General features: G+C 38.1%; 1 protein-coding gene across 2 annotated transcripts in view; it reads left to right on the forward strand.

The window, feature by feature from the left end:
• The window catches only part of USP32 (ubiquitin specific peptidase 32), a 250,843-nt gene that overhangs the window by 118,051 nt on the left and 109,910 nt on the right, over positions 1-22,882 (forward strand). For both annotated transcript variants that reach the window (XM_058705725.1, XM_058705726.1), the window contains exons 3-5: positions 5,355-5,460; positions 9,612-9,730; positions 15,684-15,843. In XM_058705725.1, coding sequence (XP_058561708.1) covers positions 5,355-5,460; positions 9,612-9,730; positions 15,684-15,843 — 385 coding nt within the window. The remainder of the gene's footprint in view (positions 1-5,354; positions 5,461-9,611; positions 9,731-15,683; positions 15,844-22,882) is intronic.

Here is a 22,882-nt window from a genome sequence, read left to right on the forward strand (position 1 = left end):
CTTCCAAAGAACCAGCTTCTGGTTTCATTGATCTATTCTACTGTTGTTGTTTTTTTGTTTGTTTTTGTTTTTGTTTTGTTTTTGGTTTCAATAGCATTGATTTCTGCCCTAATCTTTATTATTTCCTGCCTTCTGCTGTTTTTGGGTTTTATTTGCTGTTCTTTTTCCAGCTCTTTAAGGTATGAGGTTAGGTTGTGTATCTGAGACCTTTCTTCCTTCTTTAGGAAGTCCTGGATTCCTATATGCTTTCCTCTTATGACCGCCTTTGCTGTGTCCCAGAGGTTTTGGGCTGTGGTGTTATCTTTTTCATTGACTTCCATGTACTTTTTAATTCCCTCTTTAACTTCTTGGTTAGCCCATTCATTCCTTAGTAGGATGTTCTTTAATCTCCAAGTATTTGTTACCTTTCCAAATTTTTTTCTTGTGGTTGATTTTGAGTTTTGTAGTGTCGTGGTTTGAAAATATGCATGATGTGATCTGCATCTTTTTGTACTTGTTGAGGGCTGAATTGTGTCCCAGTATGTAATCTGTTCTGGAGAGTATTCCACGTGCAGTGGAGAAGAACGTATATTCTGCTGCTTTAGGATGAAATGTTCTGAATATATCTGTTAAGTCCATCTGGTCCAGTGTGTCATTCAAAGCCATTGTTTCCTTGTTGAGTTTCTGATTAGATTATCCATCCATTGTTGGAAGTGGAGTGTTGAAGTCCCCTACTCTTATCAGTGAGTTTCTTTATGTTGGTGATTAGTTGATTTATGTATTTGGATGCATCCACATTTGGAGCATAAATATTTACAATTATTAGATCTTCTTGGTGGATAGACCCCTTAATCATGATATAATGCCCTTCATCCCTTGTTACAGTTTTCCTTTTAAAATCTAGATTTTCTGATATAAGTATGGCTTCTCTGGCTTTCTTTTGGCGGCCATTAGCATGATAGATGGTTTTCCATCCCCTTATTTTCAATCTGAAGGTGTCTTTAGGTCTAAAATGGGTCTCTTGTAAACAGCATATAGATGGATCTTGGTTTCTTATCCATTGTTACCCTGTGTCTTTTGATTAGAGCGTTTAGTCCATTGATGTTTAGAGTGAGTACTGAAAGATATAAATTTATTGCTGTTATGTCACCTGTAGAGTTGGAGTTTCTGGTGTTGTTCTCTGGTCCTTTCTGGTCTTTGTTGCTTTTGGTCTTTTTTTTTTTTTTTTTGTCTTTTCTCCCCTCAGAGAGTCCCCCTTAAAGTTTCTTGCAGGGCTGGTTTAGTGGTCATGAACTCCTTTAATTTTTGTTTGTCTGGGAAACTCTTTAAGTCTCCTTCTATTTTGTATGACAGCCTTGCTGTATAAAGAATTCTTGGCTGCATGTTTTTCCAATTCAGCACATTGAATATATCCTGCTACTCCTTTCTGGCCTGCCAAGTTTCTGTGGATAGGTCTGCTGCAGACCTGATCTATCTTCCCTTGTAGGTTAAGGACTTCTTTCCCTTGCTGCTTTCAGGATTCTTTCCTTGCCTGAGTATTTTGTGAATTTGACTATAATATGCTTTGTTGATGGCTGGTTTTGTTGAATCTAATGGGCATTCTCTTTGCTTTCTGGATTTTGATGTCTGTGTTTCCCAGGTTAGGAAAGTTTTCCACTATGATTTGCTCACATAAACCTTCTACCCCTTTTTCTCCCTCCTCATCTTCTAGGACCCCTGTGATTCTGATGTTATTCCTTTTTAATGAGTCACCGAGTTCTCTATTTCTTATATCATGCTCTTTTGCCTTAGTGTGCCTTTTTTTCTGCTTCATTATTCTCCATAAGTTTGTCCTTTCTATCGTGGATACGTTGCTCTGTTTCATCCATCTTTGCTGCTGTGGCACCCATTGGAGATTGCAGCTCAATAGTAGCATTTTTTATTTCATTTTGACTAGCTTTTACTTCTTTTATCTCTGCAGTAAGGGTTTCTAGTCTGTTTTTAACCTCAGCTTGTTTTCTTATTATTGTGATTTTCAATTCTGGTTCAGACATCTTGATTGTATCTGTGTTGATTAAGTCCCTGGCTGTCATTTCTTCCTGTTCTTTCTTTTGGGATGAATTTCTTCATTTTGTCATTTTGAAGAAAGAAAAGGAATTAATAAAGTAAAAAAAAAATTACTTAACAAAATCAAATGAAGAATGCTGGGTCGTAGGTGTGTTTTGGTCTCGTTGAAAGAAACTTGATAGATTAGAGAAAAGGGAGAAAGAAGAAAAGGAAAGAAAGAAAAGGAAAACATTTGAGAAAATGAATGCAATAAAATAGAATAAAATGAAATGATGGAAGTAAGATAGAATATAAAAAATTTACAAAAAAGTAATATAGTAGAAAAAAATTAAAGATCTTTTTAATAATAATGGAAAATAAAAATAAATTTTTTCTCTTTCTGTATTCAAGAATAAGAAAAGAAAAAAAATTAAATAGTTGGACTAACAGAGTCAAATATGATTGAAATTACATCCGGTTTCCCCTAGAAATCAAACTATGAAGCACTTTATAGTCCTCAAACTAAGCAGGCAGAGAGACTTGTGTTCTTCAAGAGTGCTGTTGGCCCATTTGGGCAGGGCTTAGTGTAATGGCTCCATTCTCCACTAGATGGTGCTGCTTAGCTTAGTGGGGTAGATTGTTGTGGGTGTAGGTGTGTAGGGGCATGCATGGGAGGGGTGAAAATAGAGTCACCCAGCTACCCAGTCTCTAGTATCAGAACTCTGTGCTTTTCCCTACTAGCAGTCAAGCACCCCTTCTTTGTCTCTGGCTTCTGTCCATTCTCCGTTTCTACACTGTGTGTGACCAAGGCATCTGGCTGCCCGGCGGCACCTCCCTCCTGAGTTTTATCTCAGATGGGGCCGTGTTTCCCAACCCCTCATTTCTGTACTTATTCGCTGGGGGAGGGTCTCACTCAGCAGTGGCTGGGTGCTGGCCACCCCCAGGAACGTTCGGGAGACCGTGCCACTGCTGATGCCCAGAGACTGCAGCCAGCCACCAGCCCTTCCCAGAAAAAAGTTTGTGCAGTCATGTAGCAGCAGCATTTCAGGGATTACGGCAAATCACGGCACACATCTGGCACCAGGCTTCACCCTCAACATCCTGGCTCTGACACCAGTGAATGTGGCCATTCTCAGGGATCTGCTGGGACCTTTGCCTGTGGGGAGGCCACACTGCCTCTACCAAATGTCCTCCCAGTAGGGGAACCACCTCTCCCTGTGTGGCCCTCGGACCCCTCAGACCTCACACTCTGTCTCCAGGGATTTCCCCTTCCTACCAGAGCTCCGCCAGGTATTGAGCTGTGGAGTTTCAGACTCTGCGCTCCACCTGTTTATAGAGTCTTAATGGAATTTAAACCCTCTCCTTTCTCCCTTTTTTTAGTCCCTGTGGCTGTTTCCACTGTTCCTTTTTCTCTCCAGCTGCTTTCAGGGGTGGGTGCTTTTCCTGTATTCCCCCACCCCCCGCCTGGCATGTCCTCTTCTCCCCAGGCAAAAACAGCTCCCTGTCCTCAGCGGCTTCTTTCTCTCCCAGTTCGCCTCTCCACTCCGGATACCTGCCCAGTTGTGTGGTTCAGGTCATGCAGATTGTTGTATTAGTCCTCAAATCAGTTTTCTAGGTGTGCAAGGTAGTTTAGTGATGATCTGGCTGCATTTCAGGTCCTAGAGACAAAAAAAAACCTTCCATGCTGTTCTGCCATCTTGGCCCCTCCTCTTATTATTGCCTATTTATTTAAAAAAATTTTTTTTAATGTTTATTTATTTTTTGAGAGAGAGAGAGACAGAGTGTGAGCAGGGGAGGGGCAGAGAGAGATGGAGACAGAATCTGAAGCAGGCTCCAGGCTCTGCGCAATCAGCACAGAGCCTGATGCAGGGCTTGAACTCACGGACCGCAAGATCATGACCTGAGCTGAAGTTGGACGCTTAACCAACTGAGCCACCCAGGCACCCCTACCAGTTTATTTTTTTAAAGACTGCAACTTAGTAACAGCCAAATGGAAAGAGACGCAAAGGGCAAGGGGTGAAGGTGGGCAGGGAGGGGGATGGTATGCAGAACTTCCATGCCATCTCTGGGTGTTCCCCTCTGCTAGCACCTTGATGTCTTCACCAACCCCTGGTTTAGGGGTTTTTAATGGAAGTTCCATTATGCAGGCATGGCTGATTAAATCACTGGCCATTTATTGGCTATTGGTGATTAAATAAATCTCCAGCACCCTTCCCTTCCTGGAGATTGGGAAGTGCTGCTGAATATTCTAACTCTCTAATCACATCTTTTCCTCTGACTACCAGCTCACATTCTGAAGCTTTGTAAAGGCCCACCAAGAGTCATTTCATTAGCATAAACTCAGATATAAATGAAAGGGACTTATTGGGTAAATAACCAAAGATGCTTCTTTTACCTATATCATTCAGCAAGGAGTTTTAGAAGCTCTTGTGTCAGAAACTTGGAGGAAGACCAAATATTTATTTCTTATTATATCACAATATCACCTTAGGCGCTCAATAAAGAATTACTAACTGAATGAATTTATGTCATTGCTTTTGCTGTCCCTTTCTTATGCATAGCTTTTCTTCTTTAGTTTTGATTACTAGGATACTCCTTTCTAAGAGTGTATAAAACATCTTGAGGGGTTTCTGTATTTTTTACTTTTATAAAATTGAATATATTTGGCATATAACATTGTGTAAATTTAAAGTATACAAGGTGTTAATTTGGTGTATTTATATATTGCAATATGATTGTCATTCCATTTTTGAACATTCAGAGGGTGTCAGTCTTTCAATTTTTTTTAATGTTTATTCATTTTTGAGAGACAGAGACAGAGCATGAGTGGGGGAGGGACAGAGATAGAGGGAGACACAGAATCTGAAGCAGGCTTCAGACTCTCAGCTGTCAGCACAAAGCCCGACACAGGGCTTGAACCCACGAACCTAGAAATCTTGAGATCATGACCTGAGCCAAAGTCGGACGCTTAACCAACTGAACCACTCAGAGGCCCCAGATGTCGATCTTTCAAATCAAAATGTATGTAAGTTTTACAGAGGTTGAAGGAAATTCTGTAATTACACAAAATTCTTACCACATTATTGGGGCTATTGAACCTTTATCTGATTTGACCTTTGTAAGGATTCCAAAGAGAAAGAATATTTAGTGTGTGAGCCAGTGATATATATATAGTAGAATAGATAAAGTGTATTTTTGGCTGAGTGCACTAACAAGATGTATAACATCATTTTACTAAAGTTTACCAGAGTCTTGTTTGGAGATAGAGACAAGATTTGGTAAAGGTGGTATGAGCCTCAAATTCCTCAACAACTGAAACCTCTAATGTTGGCTTTATCATTTTCTCCTAGGTGATATACTGTTCTTTTGGTGGAACATCCAAAGGACTGCACTTCAATAACTTAATAGTTGGACTTGTCCTTCTTACAAGAGGCAGAGATGAAGAGAAGGCAAAATGTACGTACTTTAATATCTCAAAATGATAATACTACATTTGTGTGCGGAATAATTTACCTGAAAATTCTGATGACAGTGAAAGCATTTGAGTTGATATTTCTCCAAAGAAGATACACAAGTAGCTAATAAGCACTTGAAAAAATGGTCAATGTAAACTTATTAGGGAAATATATATTAAAGTTACAGTGAGATACTTCTTCATACCTACCAGGATGACTAAAATAAGAAAGATAGGTAATAATTAGAGTTGGTGAAGAGTGGAAAAGTTGAAACCCTCATATATTGCTGCTGGGAGTGTAAAATGGTACCATCACTTTGGAAGATTGTTAGGTAGTTCCTCAAACTGCTAAACATCGAGTTATCATATGACCCAGCAATTCCACTCGAGTATGTTCACCCCAAAATTGAAAGCATGTATTCATTAAAAAAAAAAAAAAATGTACAAGAGTATTCATGGCAGCACTGTGCACAGTAGTTGCAAGATGGATACAACCCTATTATCCATCAACTGTTGCATTCAACATAAACAAAATGTGATACCTCCATATGGTAAAATACTTCTCAACAGTAAAAGAATAAAGTACTAATGCTGCAACATGGATGAACCTGAAAATATTATGTTAAAGTGATAAATGCCAGTCAAAGTGTAGGCCACATGGTATGTAATTCCATTTATATGAATTGTCCAGATTAGGCAGATGCATAGACACAGTAGATTAGTGATTTCTAGAGGCTGGCAGGGAATAGGAAAATGGAGAGCAGCTACTAATGAATGTAGGGTTTCTTTTTGGGGTGAAAGTTTTATTGAAAATTTCCCAGGAGAAGTAAAGAAACATTTACTTTGAAAATTCCTAGGTTTTAACCCTTGGCCACCAGATGCTGGGTTTTCTCTCTTCCTTCTTCCTTTTCTTTATTTTTTAATTTATTTTTATTGTTTAAATTTACATCCATGTTAGTTAGCATTAGTGCAACAATGATTTCAGGAGTAGATTCCTTAATGCCTCTTACCCATTTAGCCCATCCTCCTCCCACAATCCCTCCAGTAACCCTCTGTTTGTTCTCCAGATTTACCTTCTTCCTTTTCTTTTTTTTTCTTCTTTTTTTCTTTTTTTAACATTTATTTATTTTTGAGAGACAGAGACAGAGCATGAGCGGGGGAGGAGCAGAGAGAGAGAGAGAGAGAGAGAGAGAGAGAGAGACAGACAGACACAGAATCCGAAGCAGGCTCCAGGCTCTGAGATGTCAGCACAGAGCCCAACGCAGGGCTCGAACCCACAAATTGCAAGATCCTGACCTAGGCCGAAGTCGGACGCCCAGCTGATTGAGCCACCCAGGCGCCCCAACCTTCTTCCTTTTCTAACCTGCCTTCTGACTGCTTCTCCTAAATCCCTCAGAATCTTCTTTCTTAATCCTAAATTTAGGCTGTTCTTTTTAACCTATTTCTTTTTTTATAGTTTTATTGAAGTGTAATTGACTTGCAATAAAATGCACACATATAAAGTGTGGACTTTGATAGGTTTGGGGACGTATATATACCCACATTATCACAGTTAAGATATTGAACATATCCATGAACCAACTTGGAATTTAACTGTGATCTGGTTTTTCAAATTAGCGCTCCTCTGCCAACAAACAGATACTGTGGCTCCAGGCAGCCAGTAATTAAAAATAACATTTGGGGGCATCATAAACACAAACATATAAAGTCCTTCCTTCCATTCTTCCTTCCTCCCTCCCTTCCTTCCTTCCTTCCTTCCTTTTTTTTATTTTAAAGAGAGAGTGCTAGTGGGGAAGAAGGGTGGGCGGGGAGCAGGGAGAAAAGGAGAGAGAATATCTTAAGCTGGCTCAGCGCAGAGCCTTACACTAGGCTTTAACCCCACAACCCTGGGATCATGACCTAAGCCAAAATCAAGAGTCGGCCGTTCAACTGACTGAGCCACCTTGGCGCCCCTAAATTTTTTTTTTATTTTTATTATACAATTGTATTAGGTTCCTAGGGCTACCATAACAAAGTACTGCAAACTTTTGTTAAGTGGCTTTTAAAACAACAAAAACGTATTTCGTAGTTGTGGAAGCTAGAAGTCCAAATTGAAAATGTTAGCAGGGCCCTGCTCCCTCTGAAACCTATATGGAAGAATCCTTCCTTTTTTCTAACTTCTGGTGCTGGTAGTCCTTGCTGTCTTTGGCTTGTGTGTGCATCACTCTTAATTTCTGCCTATCTCCTCACATGGTTTTCTTCTGTGTTTTGTCTTCTCTTCTTATAATCAGTCATATTGGATTAGGACTCACCCTAATGACCTTACTTTAACTTGATTATATCTGCAAAGACCCTGTTCCAAATAAGGTCACATTTGTGGATGCTAGGGTTAGGACTTTACCATCTTTTGGTGGGACACAGTTCAACCCGTAACAGGTAGTCAGAGCACTCCAGCAAATACTCCCCCTGAAGAAATCCTCCATGGGATGTGGGAAGGCAAGCAATGAAACCCCCTGGGCCTTCAAAGGGATGGAATGTCTCCTCTATCTTTCTGTCTTCTATCTTTCCAAATAAGGTCCCATTCATAAGTTCCTGGAGGTTAGCGTTTCAACATATCTTTTTGGGAGATGCGGTTCAATCCATAACAGCAGTATTTCAAACATACATACAATATGTACATCTACCCGTTTTATTATTTCTTAACATTGTGTCATATTTGTGCTGGATCTTATTTTTTAGGAAATAAAGTATTACATCCAAAGTGAGGCTGTCTCTCTGTATCTCTCCATGGTCTCATTCCCACTCTTCCCTTTACAACTGTAACCACTCTCATGAATATAGTGATCTTTTGTTCCTCATGCAGGTGTTTCTACCTTTATGATATTTTATATACCTTTAAACGTATCTTCAGTTGTTTTGCAGATTTTAAACTTCTTAAACTTTTTTTAAAGTTTATTTATTTCTTCTGAGAGAGGGAGAGAGAACACAAGTGGGGGAGGGGCAGAGAGAGAGAGAGTCTCAAGCAGGCTCACAAACCGTGAGATTATGACCTGAGCACAAGTCAGATGCTTAACCAACTGACCCACCCAGGTCCCCCTAAACTTTTTAAGTAAATGGTATATGATACAGATTATTTTATAATTTGCTTTACAATCCCAAAAATATTTACCTGAATATTTTTTTAAGTTTATTTATTTATTTTGAGAGAGAGTGCATGAGGGTCAGAGAGAGAGGGAGAGAGAGAGAATTCCAAGCAGGGATTGAGCACCGACATGGAGTTTAATTTTAGGAACGATGAGATATGACCTGAGCTGAAATCAAGAGTCAGATGCTTAAGTCACTGAGCCACCCAGGTATCCCTTCCCTGAATGTTTTTGATATTTATCCATCTTGAAGCTCTTAGTTCCTATATTCTAACTGCTATGTAGTATTCCATTGTGTGTGTGTATGTCAGTTTACCTATTTTCTTATTGATAGATATTTATCTTTTTTCCTCTAAATTTTGCTATTACACATAATATTCCAGTGTACATTGTTGTTCTTGTGCACACGTATGAAAGTTTCTTGAGGGTGGAAGTCGAGCTGCTTAGAAGTTGAATTTCTAGGGATGCTTGGGTGGCTCAGTTGATTGAATGACTCTTGATTTCGGCTCACGTCATGATTCCAGGGTCATTGGATCGAGGCCTGTATCGGGCTCCTTGCTGAGTGTGGAGCCTGCTTGGGATTCTTTCTCTTGCTCCTTCTGTCCCTCTCCCCCACTTGCACACACTCTCTTTTCAAATTAAGAAAAATTTTAAATTAAAAAAAAGAAGTTGAATTTCTAGCATACATCACTTTTGCCAGATTTTGGCAAGTTACTCTTGAAAGTGGTTGCAGTAATTCATACTCTCATTAACAGTGTACAGTAGTTCCTGTTTTTCCCATTTTATTGCTATCACTTTGTATTGTCACACCTAAACATTTTTGCAAATTTGATGTTTGAAAAGATATCATATTGTTGTTTTAATTTGCGTTGTTGGTTTTCTTTTTTTTTTAGGAATAAATTAAATTATATATTGATAAAGTGCTTGGCACTAGTAATCACTTAGTAATATTTACCTCTCTCTTCCCTCTCTATTTCTGCCAGGGTATATTTAATCTATGGTAAGTTTAATTTATTCTTTCTTTCTTCTAGACATTTTTAGTCTTTTTGCAAGTGAATCTGGGAGCTATGTTGTACGGGAAGAAATGGAAAGAATGCTCCATGTGGTGGATGGTAAAGTCCCAGATACACTCAGGAAGTGTTTCTCAGAGGTATATTTAAAGGTTTACATTTCATCCCTACCTGTTACAAAGTATTAACTCTTAGTTATATAATGAGCTTAGCTATGATGAATAGATGTTTATGTGCAGCATATTCTTGACATTTTTGTTTTTAATGGTTGATGTTTCATTTATTTGTGTGCTATTCTCAAGGGTCCATGACACTTAATACTGTTATATTTGTGAATCTTAAAATTTCCAGTTCTACTTTAAAGACAACTGTCTATACTTAAGGGATAATAAAACACACTCACATTCTTAACACCAATACATACACACTCACTGGTGATCATACGTGCCACTGCTTTTCATCTTATAGTGTATCATTGGCCTTAAGTCATTCTGTGACTCTCACCCATCAAGGTCTATTTTATCACTTACTTGACTTAGCTCATTTGCCTAGTGAAATATTTGGGTGTGAAAAACCTGTCGTTTTCTTCTATTTTCATAAATAATATATTTTCATTATAGAAAAACAGTAGAAAATGTCTATCTTTAACAGAGAAAATTCTTTTTTTTTCTTCCTTTTCACAGGTCTGTTAATATGGGAAATGCCCTAAAGATGGTAGAATAAAAAAACCCTTTTAGAATTTTCTGATGTTTTCCTGCAGCACACTCAATGCTGCATGATTCCTCATGGGTGGCTGTTTGAGCCACTTGCGTTTTACAGATATGACAGTCCCTCACTGCTGTGGGTTTTATTCATTTTAGTTTAGTCGCCTTCCTAACTGTAAAGGCCTTGATTGTCAGTACTCCAGCTATATGCATGTATCTGGTTTTCATAGCTCTTTGGACTCTGTAGCTTTAGTTTTTCACTACTCTGGCTTTGAGTTTCTTCTGTGTTGATAGCACCTGGCGATTTCTGTATCTTGCCTTCAACTTGGCTGTACAGTTTTTAGTAGTGGTTATGGTATTATATTTTACTCCATATTTCTGTGTGTTTGGTGCAAAAGGATTGGCTTCCTGCACTGCAAGTTGCTGTGATAGTATTTCAGTACTTCAAGACAAGCTAGGCTATGGTTTTCCTCTCCAATAACAAACATTTCCTGTCCAAAAAAAGTAACCTAATCTTTGCAGGCCTGATTAATTGAATTTTTCACACAGATGTAAAATGCATTAATACTCTGTACATCTTGGAGAATATATATTTTTCTTATTAAGTTTTATGTACATATTCCCATTTTGATGGGAGTTCAATGTGGCTAGCTACCCAGTTCTCCAAAATTTAGGCACAATAGCAGGTACATATATGAGATGATAATTAGTTCTATAGGGAAAGATTAAGTAGAATAAGGGGGATAGGTGGTGATGGGGAGGAGGTGGCAGAGTGTTGGTATTTTGTATAGGGTAGTTGGGAAAGGCTTGTCACATAAAGTGACATTTGAACCAAGAATTTAAAGGAAGAAAGATCAAACTATGCAGAAATCTGGAGGAAAACATTTTTTAAGAAGAGAATACAGCAAAGGCCTGGAGTTGGTGTGTGCTTGATATGTCCAAGGAACAACAGAGAAGCCAAATGAGCTGGATTAGATTAAGAGACTCGTAGAAGTTACAGAGGTTGGGGAAGGGGGTGAGATGAAGTGGGGAGATTATATATGGCTCTAGGACAGTATGAGTTCTTTGATTTTCACCCTGAGTGAGGTGGAACCAATTAGAGGGTTTGGGGCAGAGAAATACATGATTTTTTTTTTTCTTCTTTTAAACATGATCATTTTGGCTCTTACGTACAGGGTAGGCTAAACAGAGTCCATACAAGATATCTGTGACTAATCTAGGTAAGAGGTGATGATTATGTAGATCATAATATAGCAGTGAGGTGGTGAGAAGTTTTCAGATTCTGCATTTATTTTGAAGGGAGAGTTGACAGGATCTTATATGGATTATGGGCTGTGGCAGAGAAGAGGATGACTAAAGTGTTTGACTTGATTTAGTAAGTGAATGGAGTTTCCATTAATTGAGATGGCTAAAACTACTTGGGGGAGGTTTGGGGTTTTGATATCAAGAGAGATTTAGGACATAATTAAATTTGAGAATCATTTTAGACATTAAACTGATGCCAACTATGCTTTTTGATATATAAATTAGCATTCAGAGGATAGGATTTGTTGGCTTAGAGTTGAGGATGAGATCATCTTAGAGTAAATTTAGAGAGAAAACAGATTGGAAGACTGAGTCCTTTACTCCAGGGTTGAAAGGTTAATGAAATGAAGGAAGACTCAAAACAGGAGCCTAAGGAATAGCCTGTGAGGAGAACCAAAAGAGAATGGTGTCCTGGAAGCCAAGTGATGAAAATATTTTAATAGAAAAGAGTGTTTATATCAAATAAACTGAAAGGTCAAATGAGTTGATTTTTGATCACTGAGAAGTGATCATTAGAATTGGTAATGTAGAGGAAGGTCCTTGGTGGAGGTCCTGTGGAGTTAAAAAATTCACTGGAGTTAGGATACCAAAAGAAGTTTGCTCATAAGAGAAAGTAGCGAAGGGGGAAAGTGGAATGCTTAAAATTGCACTTAATGGAAAGGGAACAGTTATTATAATAAGATGATAAGACTTGTTAGTTAAGTCTGCAGTTAAGTGTTGTATGAAGGACAAGATCTTTGGAAAAAGAAAGATCAAAGAAATGAGAGGCCCTGGTTTTGGAATACTCATGTAGATGGCTATTTAAACCACTAGATACTTATAGTTGGTTAAAAACAAAACAAAACAAACAAAAAAATCACAGTAAATGGGCTAATTTTTATCTGATTCAACTATTTAATATATTACGTGCTGTATTTCTGAGTAATGTGTCTGATTGTGTCCAAACCCTTGCTTTTCAAGTTACCATGTTTCAGTATGAGTCTACTTATATTAGAAAAGACTTATTTGGACCTCCCATAACAATGTTTTGTGTTGTTTTTTGCAATCCTAAAAAGCCACCAAAACTATAAAGAGAAGCACTTTAGCTAAATGATGTGGACCTAGCACCTAGATTTAAGTGACATGGAATAGGTTTCAGCCTTTTCTTTTTTTTTCCTTTTTAATTTTTTTAACGTTTATTTTTGAGAGAAAGAGAGAAAAAGAGTGTGAGCAGAGGAGGGGCAGAGAGAGAGGGAGACATAGAATCCGAAGCAGGCTCCAGGCTCTGAGCTGTCAGCACAGAGCCTGACATGGGCCTTGAACTCACGAACTGTGAAATTGTGACCTGAACCAAAGTCGGAAGTTTAACTGACTGAGCCACCCAGGCGCCCCTCAACTTTTTCTATCTTATGCTTTTTTTAGCCTTAAAAGATGAAGTTATGAAGGAATCCACATAGGAATTGTATTGTTCTTTTCTTATATTTTCTTTGGTTGTCAGTTTTTAAGATGGAAATTCATATTGTTCTTAAAAGATGTGTCAATTTTAGGAGTCTGTTTATTTTTATTTGCCTTTTATGTTACTGGATTTTTTTTTTTCTAAACTGCTATTGTGACAATTTATAAAAGGAAACTTTGCCTTTGCTTTCTGTTTTAGAAGACACCCATGACTCGAAAACATAAAAAGTCAGGTTTAACAGATGGCATTTTGGTGCTACCAGTTATGCAGTGATCTGAATGGACAGGTGGATTTCAGTGGTTACTTTATATTTCACTAAGTCAGCCAGGAAGTGTGGTGCATAGCTTAGGCTCAGAAACTTTGGACTACCTGGGTTTAATTATATTTTTGCCACTCTATCTTAGATCTTAGATTAATTAACTTTTTGAAACCTCAGTTTTCTCATGTGTAAAATGGGGATGGTAGAATAGAGTGTTGCTTTGAAGATTAAATTAATATGAAATGTTTAGGGGTGCTTGGCTGACTCAGTCATTGGAGCTTATAACTCCTGATCTTGAGATTGTGAGTTTGAGCCCCACGTTGGGTAGAGAGATTACTTGAAAACAAAATCTTAAAAAAGAATGTTCAGAACAGTGCTTAGGGAATTGTAAATACTCAATATTAATGATATGTGAAGGTGGTAGAAGTGCCTATTATAATTAGCAACTTTTTGCTTTCTTGTACATGAGGGTACATTTTATAACATCTTAGTCTCACTGAAACCATTGATGCTACATGTTTTGCTTCATCTACAATCCCATTGATTATAAGATGTACCTTTATGTATTATAAAGAGAGAAAAGACCTGCCAGTTTTAGTTGAAGGATACTCTTGGTTTGAAAATTCATCCCAGTGTCAGAGATGTTAATATGTAAAAATATACATGAGCTTATGGGATTTATACTACTAATCCTCTTTCTTTTTTTCAACGTTTTTTTTTTTTTTTTTTTTTTTTTTTTTTTATTTATTTTTGGGACAGAGAGAGACAGAGCATGAACGGGGGAGGGGCAGAAAGAGAGGGAGACACAGAATCGGAAACAGGCTCCAGGCTCCGGGCCATCAGCCCAGAGCCCGACGCGGGGCTCGAACTCACGGACCGCGAGATCGTGACCTGGCTGAAGTCGGACGCTTAACCGACTGCGCCACCCAGGCGCCCCACTAATCCTCTTTCTAAACTAAACATGGGGAACAGAGAGAATAAGGGTATGATCCCTAATCTCTCAACATGTTGGCAATGTCCTCCCATATCCCTGCAGCAAGTCTGAATGCCATATTCTTCCATTCAGAAAAACAAGACTGTCAGTGTTGTCTAGATGTTTTGATTGCACTGTTAAATGTTCTGAAACTAGTAAGCTAAGCATATTGCTGTATTTTAATAGGATGCTGCCAAACGGTATATAAATGATTTCTATCATATCTCTTTTAGGTTAGGAATTATTTGTATCCCTTAATATTTCTATCAGGAATGGACCTGATAGGCTCCTGAATGTCATTCTTCATTGTATTTCCATGTGGGTTGCTTCTGTCTTTTTCTCAGAAACATCCGGCCCTCATTCACCCTCGGTCCTCCTGTCTTCCAGATTAAGAAATTGACTTGCACAGCTATGTCATGTTCTTTCTCATCCGGGATACTTTTTTTTTTTTAAATCCAGAGATGTAGAAGACAAAATACTTGACAAAAAAAGCAAAGAAATAGCAATCTACTTGTTTTTTTTGTATTCTAATTGACTTGTGAATACATGTTTTTAGTGATGCCTTCTAGAAGAGGGCTCCTGGATAGTTGTTTTTAATTTGCCAATGAAATTTAAAAGAGCATTTTAATACCATACATATTTAATTAAAATATGCTCATTCTTAAAGTTTAAGGTGCTGAAGAAGAGGGATAAGGCAAGTAAAAAATTGGCCTTATTAAATATAGAAAAAAAATGCACTTTTAGAGGGTGGGGAAAATGGGGCGGTTCAATGGGTATAAAGTTTCTGTCATGCTAAATGAATTACAGAGATCTGTTGTATAACATAATGCCCATAGTTAATAATGCATTATTGTGCACCTTAAAATTTGTTTAGAGGGTAGAGTTCATGTTAAATGTTCTTACCACAAACCAGCCAACCAAACAAACAAACAAGTAAAAACAAAGATGCAAGGAAACTTTGGGAAATGTTGGCTATGTTTACCATCTTGATGTGGTGATAGTATCATAGGTTTTGCATATGTCCAGTCTCATCAAATTGTACATACTAAGTATCTTTGTATACCAATAATACCTCAATAAAACTGTTTTTTTACAAAGAGGAAAAAATACTTTACTGATTTCAGGATATACCTTAGAAAATAATATGTGAATTATTACTAACAATGCACTGCTTTAATGAATTGATGAAGTAATTTACAACTAAATTGCATAGATTTTATGCAAGTGGAAGTTCTGAAAATACAATTATTTTTTAAAACAGTTTGATTTCCAAATATACACCCTGTAGTGTTAGGTAATCCTTTCTTTGTAGATATTAGCAAGATAAATGTTAACAAATTTCAAATTGTACAGTTTTAAGTAAGATACCTTAAAATTTGACTAAGCCTATGTATTTTTTTTTTCCTTTTAATTTTAGGGTGAAAAAGTAAACTATGAAAAATTTAGAAATTGGCTTCTTCTAAACAAAGATGCTTTTACCTTCTCTCGTTGGCTACTATCTGGAGGTGTTTATGTGACCCTCACTGATGATAGTGATACTCCCACTTTCTACCAAACTCTAGCTGGAGTCACACATTGTAAGTAATGGCATTTCATTGTTTTCTGTCCACTTTTAATACAGTTGCCTAGTAATATGAGAATATGCCTATTAAGGAGAAATTTACTGGTCAGTGTTTTTTTTTCTTCCAGAGTGTAATAAAATGAAATGCTAGAGCTTTATAGGGCACCTTCATGGCTCAGTCGGTTAAGCAACGGACTCTTGATATCAGCTTGGGTCATGATCTCTTGGTTTGTGGGATTGAGCCCCACATCAGGCTCTGTGCTGACAGTGCAGAGCCTGCTTGGGATTCTCTCTCTCCCTCTCTCTCTCTCTCTCTCTCTCTTGCACGCGCACATAAAATAAACATTTTTAAAAAATGCTGGAGCATTGAGTACATAGCTGAAAAAGAAAACTTTTTTTTTCTGTACTCACTGAATGCTTCTATACTTCAAATACGTAGGTTTTTTCCCCACACAAAGTTATTCCTCAATGCTCTGTAGATACCAATTGCGTGTTCTGCAATTTGGTTCACTTCTGACACGCTATCTCCCCCGGGGGGGTTAGCACAGACCCCACAGGTTTAGGACTCAGTCTCACAAGACCATTTTTTTGCTACCCACAGAAGAGGCCAATCATAAATCCTGGTTGTTGACAGTGCTTCTGATCAAACAGCTCTAAATTAGATGTTACCTATGCTTCGAGTTTGATAATTTGGTAAAAGAGCTTATAAAAACTCAGGGAAACATTAAAAAAAATTTTTTTTAACACTTATTTATTTTCAAGAGACAGAGACAGAGTGAGAGTGGGGGAGGGACAGAGACAGAGGGAGACAGAATCAGAAGCAGGCTCCAGGCTCTGAGCTATCAGCACAAAGTCTGAAGAAGGGCTCAAACCCACCAACTGTGAGATCATGACCTGAACTAAAGTCGGACACTTAACTGACTGAGCCACCCAGGCACCCCTCAGGGAAACATTTTATATTTATTGACTTAATATATAATAAAGGTTGTGTAAAAAAGAAAAAAAACAACATACAGATGAGCAACCAGAGGCAAGGTCTGGAAGGGTCCCAAGCCCAGGAGCTGGGATGTGTCAGTCCTTCTGGCACATGGATATGTTCATCAATCCAGAAGCTCGCTAAAGCCCATACTTTGGGATTTTTATAGAGGCCTCGTCATGTAGGCATAATCAGTTACTCAGTTTCTAGCTCCTTTCCTGTCTCCAGCAAATGGGGAGTAGGGCTGAAAGTTCCAAGTTTCTGATTATGGCTTGGTCTTCCTGGTGACCAGCCTCTATCCAGAAGCCCACTAACAGTCACCTCAGGCATTAGAACAAAGTACTGGAGTATCACCCAGGAAATTACAAGGGATTTAGGGCCACTGTGTCAGAAACCCTTATCACTCGGGAAGTTAACAAGAGTTTGGTCACAACTAAATATTAGGAGGAACCAGGGGCAGAGACCAATTACATACTATTTCACAATAGCCCTCTACTAATTGCCCTTAACCTAGTGGTATTAGTTTCCTAAAGTTCCTGTAACGAATTAGCACAATTTGTAAACTGAAATAACAGAAATTTATTTTCTCACAGTTCTGGAAGCTGAAATCAAGGTGTTAACATATTCCTTCTGAAGGCCCTGGGGAAAAATTCTCCCTTGCCTCACCCAGCTTCTGGTGACCCCAGGATTTGCTTATGGCAGCATAACTCTGGTGTCTGCCTCCATCTTCCTGTGGCCTTCTCTGTATCTCTCTGTGTCCTTTCCTTTTCTTATGAGGACACCAGTTATTGGACTTATGGCCCAGACTAAATTCAGGATGCTGAATTCATTATATCTACAGAGACACTATTTCTAAATAAGGTCACATCCTGAGGTTCCAGGTGACCATGGATTTTTGAGGGACATCATTGAAGTTACCACTGCATAGACCTTAAATGTTAACCTTTATTCTTTTCTGTGGGTACAGAAAAGTACCTACACTGGGCTTTTGCTTATGCTGCTTCTTAACACTGGAGTGCCTTTCCCTTTACTTCTCCCTATAAATCCTAGTCATCTTTGAAGACTTAAATCACATGCCCCTTTGTTTCCAGGAAACTTTTTCTTGCCTTTCTGTGAGAAATCATCTCTCATTCCTCTGAACTTTCGTAACACCTTTTTTGTACCCTTCTTGGATGAACTTATCACTTCCACCTCTTACTGAAATTATTTATAGCATTCCATTTATTTGTACATGTCATCTCTCTTAAATCATAGAATCTATATTATTCTTTGCTTTTTCTCCCTCTGTGCCAAGCCCTTAAAAAATAAGTATTTATTAACCGAATAGAGGGCCTGGATGTTAAGTGCTACTTGTATCTGTTGCTTTGTATAACTTATGACTGGCTACTAATTACACAGCAGCTATTTTTCTGCCCATTTTCATTCCATTATTACCAGAAGTTCTGATAAATTCTGGCATGAATAGGCAATGGACTTGATTCTACTACTTTTCAGTGCTCTTGTTTTTATTTTTGATAGGAAAGCCTTTAAAAAAAATTGTTTTGCATAAAAAATTAGGGAATCTTTTTATACTCGTTGTAAATTTTAACTTAGATTTATATTTAAATTGTCAGTCTTACGGATATTTTGCTGAACTCGTGCTTTCATTTGTGATTATGTGGTGAATTATTTTTCTGCTAATATATGCTAAGAGTGTGACTGCTTTCTTTTAATGACTCATGGTTTTGTTTTTGTTTTTTTTTTTTAATTTTTTTTCAACGTTTATTTATATTTGAGAGACAGAGGGAGACAGAGCATGAGCAGGGGAAGGCAGAGAGAGAGGGAGACACAGAATCTGAAGAAGGCTACAGGCTCTGAGCTGTCAGCACAGAGCCTGATGCAGGGCTTGAACCCACAAACCATGAGATCATGACCTGGGCTGAAGTCAGACATTTAACTGACTGAGCCACCCCGGCGCCCCTAATGACTCATGTTATAGAAAAAATTATTCTGACGCTTGTTAAAATGGTAAGAAAGACAACCCAAGACTTCTGTAGTGGTGTATTGCAGTAGGAGACAAAGATTGGTCTTGATTCTAAATATAAAAAGGACAAGTAGGGAGTTCTGGCCAAGGAGCAGGATGAGGTGGTCACTGGAGGGAAAGTTACTAAGAGGAGGCATCAAAGGTAGGGGGATAAGGCCAAGGACTTATTCATCAGAGATGGGGTATGAGGAACTTGATCAGATATCAAGGGTAGGGGGACGACTTAGCAGCATTCTTAGCTAAGACTGGATTTGAGCAAGCCAGAGACTGGATGGGGGCTTAGTTGGAGGCCTAGTCAGAAAGAGGGCTCAAAGAGACTTAAGTATGGTCAAGGAGAAAGTCTTTGTCAGTTGCCTAAAGTGAAATTAGGTCTGACATACTTTGCAAATGCAAATACTGCTTATAGCTTATTTTGGAAAGCACTGTATTATTTTTTAAAATTATTATTATTATTTTTTAAATTTACATCCAAATTAGTTAGCATATAGTGCAACAATGATTTCAGGAGTAGATTCCTTAGCACCCCTTACTAACCATTTAGCCCATCCCTCCTCCCACAATCCCTCTAGTAACGCTCAGTTTATTCTCCATATTTATGAATCTCTTATGATTTGTCCCCCTCCCTGTTTTTACATTATTTTTGTTTCCCTTCCCTGTGTTCATCTGTTTTGTCTCTTAAAGTCCTCATATGAGTGAAGTCATATATTTGTCTTTCTCTGGCTGACTAATTTCACATAGCATAATACCCTCCAGTTCCATCCACGTAGTTGCAAATGGCAAGATTTCATTCTTTTTGATTGCCGAGTAATACTCCATTGTATATATATACCACATCTTCTTTATCCATTCATCCATCGATGGACATTTGGGCTCTTTCCATACTTTGGCTATTGTTGATAGTGCTGCTATAAACATGGGGTGCATGTGTCCCTTTGAAACAGCACACCTGTATCCCATGGATAAATGCCTAGTAGTGCAATTGTTGGATCATAGGGTAGTTCTATTTTTAGTTTCTTGAGGAACCTCCATACTGTTTTCCAGAGTGGCTATACCAGCTTGCACTCCCAGAAAGCACTGTATTATTAAAGATTACAGACTGACTTACTTAAATTCAATCAGTAAAAATAATTATCAAAATGTTAAAAATGTTATCCCATTATATGGTTCCATTTTTATTTAAAGATGATCTTCTCTATTTTTAGCTTTTTATCACTTGGGAAGATTTTTGAAGTTTTAATAGTATTTGAAAGTTACAGTGCCTTTGCCTTATTAAAAAAATTTTACCTTGAATTTACAGCAAATATTAATGTAGATGTGTTGTTTCACCTGTAATAATGACCTTCTAATTTCTAAACCAAATGATTTCTTCTTAGGGTCATTCTATCTACCCCTGTCTCTCTGCAGCATTGTTAGCACTATTGACCATTCAGTTTTCATGAAATTCCGTTCTTTGGCTTTGGAACCATTGTAGTTTCCTAGTTTTTAATTATTTGAGTTTTCTTTACTGTTCTCCTTTATTTTTTCCTCTATCTTTTTTTTTTTTTTTTTTAATGTTTATTTATTTTTGAGACAGAGAGAGACAGAGCATGAACGGGGGAGGGTCACAGAGAGAAGGAGACACAGAATCTGAAACAGGCTCCAGGCTCTGAGCTGTCAGCACAGAGCCTGACGCGGGGCTCGAACCCATGAACCGTGAGATCGTGACCTGAGCCGAAGTCGGACGCTTAACCGACCGAGCCACCCAGGCGCCCCTTTTCTCTATCTTTTAAATGTAGAAAGGGTTTCTCATGGGTTGGACTTTAGCTCTGTTTTATTCTTAAATGATGTGTGTGCTTTGTTTCATTACAGCCATTTCCATTGCTTCACCTATACTTCATATCTTTGTGGGTGATACCTTGATGGAGTTTTCTGGTCTTGAGGTATCTCAAACTGTATAGTCATTTTTTTTTAAGTTTATTTATTTATATTGAGAGAGAGAGCATGTGCACCTGTATGAACATGGCTGTGCATACAATTGGGGAAGAGGTAGAGAGGAGAGAGAGAAAGAATCCCAGGCAGGCTTCGCACTGTCACTGTGGAGCCTGATGCAGTGCTCGAACCAGTGAACTGTGAGATCATGACCTGAGCTGAAGCCAAGAGCCAGCCATTTAAACCTACTGAGCCACCTAGGCACCCCAAACTGTATATTCATTTTAATAAATACCTCCTGAGTATTACTGAAAAACAAAATTCCACTGAATAAATTTCAAGATCAAATTGGCTTTATTCAAATCATGAACTGAGCAGTATCCCATCTAGTAAATAGAAAGGAGGTCTGAGGAGCTCCACAAAATGGAAGAGTTATAGATAGGAGGGAGCAGGAGTGAGAGTGAAGTGGGGGGTGGGGAGGAGTTTCTAACAAACAGTAGATTGTTTTCAGGCAAGGTCATCTTCCTTTGGGGGAATGCCTGGGGTCTTTCAGGCAGATTACCTTATTCTAGTGCTTATCAGGAATTCCAGATTGAGAGGTTAAAGGTCACATTTCTGGGAAAGGCTGAAACTGCAGTTAGATGAGATATTAAGTCTTGGTATGTTGACATGGGGCTCCACACAAGTGACTCCATTTGGGGCCTATTGTTCCTTTTTTCCACTATATATCTATATCATCTATATCTATATCTATATATATATATATTCTTTTTTTCTTTTTTCTATATTTTATTTATTATTTTTTTTAATTTAAATTTTTAAAAAAATTTACATCCAAGTTAGCATCTATGCAACAATGATTTCAGGAGTAGATTCCTTAATGCCCCTTACACATTTAGCCCATCCTCCCTCCCACAAACCCTCCAGTTAACCCTCTGTTTGTTCTCCATATTTGTCTCTAATGTTTTTGTCCCCCTCCTGTTTTTATATTTTTGCTTCCCTTCCCTTATGTTCATCTGTTTTGTATCTTAAAGTCCTCATATGAATGAAGTCATATGATATTTGCCTTTCTCTGACTAATTTTGCTTAGTGTAATACCCTCTAGTTCTATCCACGTAGTTGCAAATGGCAAGATTTCATTCTTTTTGACTGTCGAGTATTCACTCTATATATTCTAACATCTTAATCTCATATGTAAAATCAAATGCATGTTTCCTTGTTTTCAACCCATCTTAAAGGTTCAAAAAGCAAACATGTTCTTCCTCCTGTCTTTTCTATCATGGTTAATAGTATTTGTAATTCCAGTCATCCAGTTTGAGATTAACTTTGACTTTTCCTTGTCAAACTTCACATTAGACCCCATCAATCTTAATTCAGCCTTATTTCTTAAGAGTTTCTTTTTTGCTGCCATCATTGCAATGTTTGTCCTTATTTATCTGAGTATATGTTAATGATAGGAGAGAATGAAGGGCAAATTTGTTGTTGTTGTTGTTGCTTAGTTTACATTAAAAAAATACTTTTTCTTTTCAGAAGCCTTTAAGGAATCTTCATTTTCTATAGAACAAAGTTTAAACTCCTTAGCATGGCTCTAAGGTCGCATAGTTTCCTGTTCTTAATTTTCCATATTCATTTCTCTTTATATGTGTTCTCTGCTTCAACTACAGAGCACTGGTCAATATTCCATGACTATACCCCATGGGCTTTTATAGTTACTCTGTATATCACTTCTTTTTTTTCTTTTTTTTAAATTTTTTTTTTTTTAACATTTATTTATTTTTGAGACAGAGAGAGAGCATGAACGGGGGAGGGTCAGAGAGAGAGGGAGACACAGAATCTGAAACAGGCTCCAGGCTCTGAGCAGTCAGCACAGAGCCCGACGCGGGGCTTGAACTCACGGACCGCGAGATCGTGACCTGAGCCGAAGTCGGACGCTTAACTGACTGAGCCACCCAGGCGCCCCCGTATATCACTTCTAATATTCCTTTATTTAGATTGCATTTCATCTTTCAGCTCTTAAGAATTGAAATACTTCTTCATCCTCAAAGCCAAATCCATATGCTCTTTTGTCATGCCTTCTCCATTTTTCTTCAGTTTGAATTAAGTTTACTGTTTGCATTCCTGCACATCTTACATTTCTATTAAAGCAAT

This window comes from Neofelis nebulosa, chromosome 16, assembly GCF_028018385.1.
Source record: "Neofelis nebulosa isolate mNeoNeb1 chromosome 16, mNeoNeb1.pri, whole genome shotgun sequence".
Lineage (NCBI taxonomy): Eukaryota > Metazoa > Chordata > Mammalia > Carnivora > Felidae > Neofelis > Neofelis nebulosa.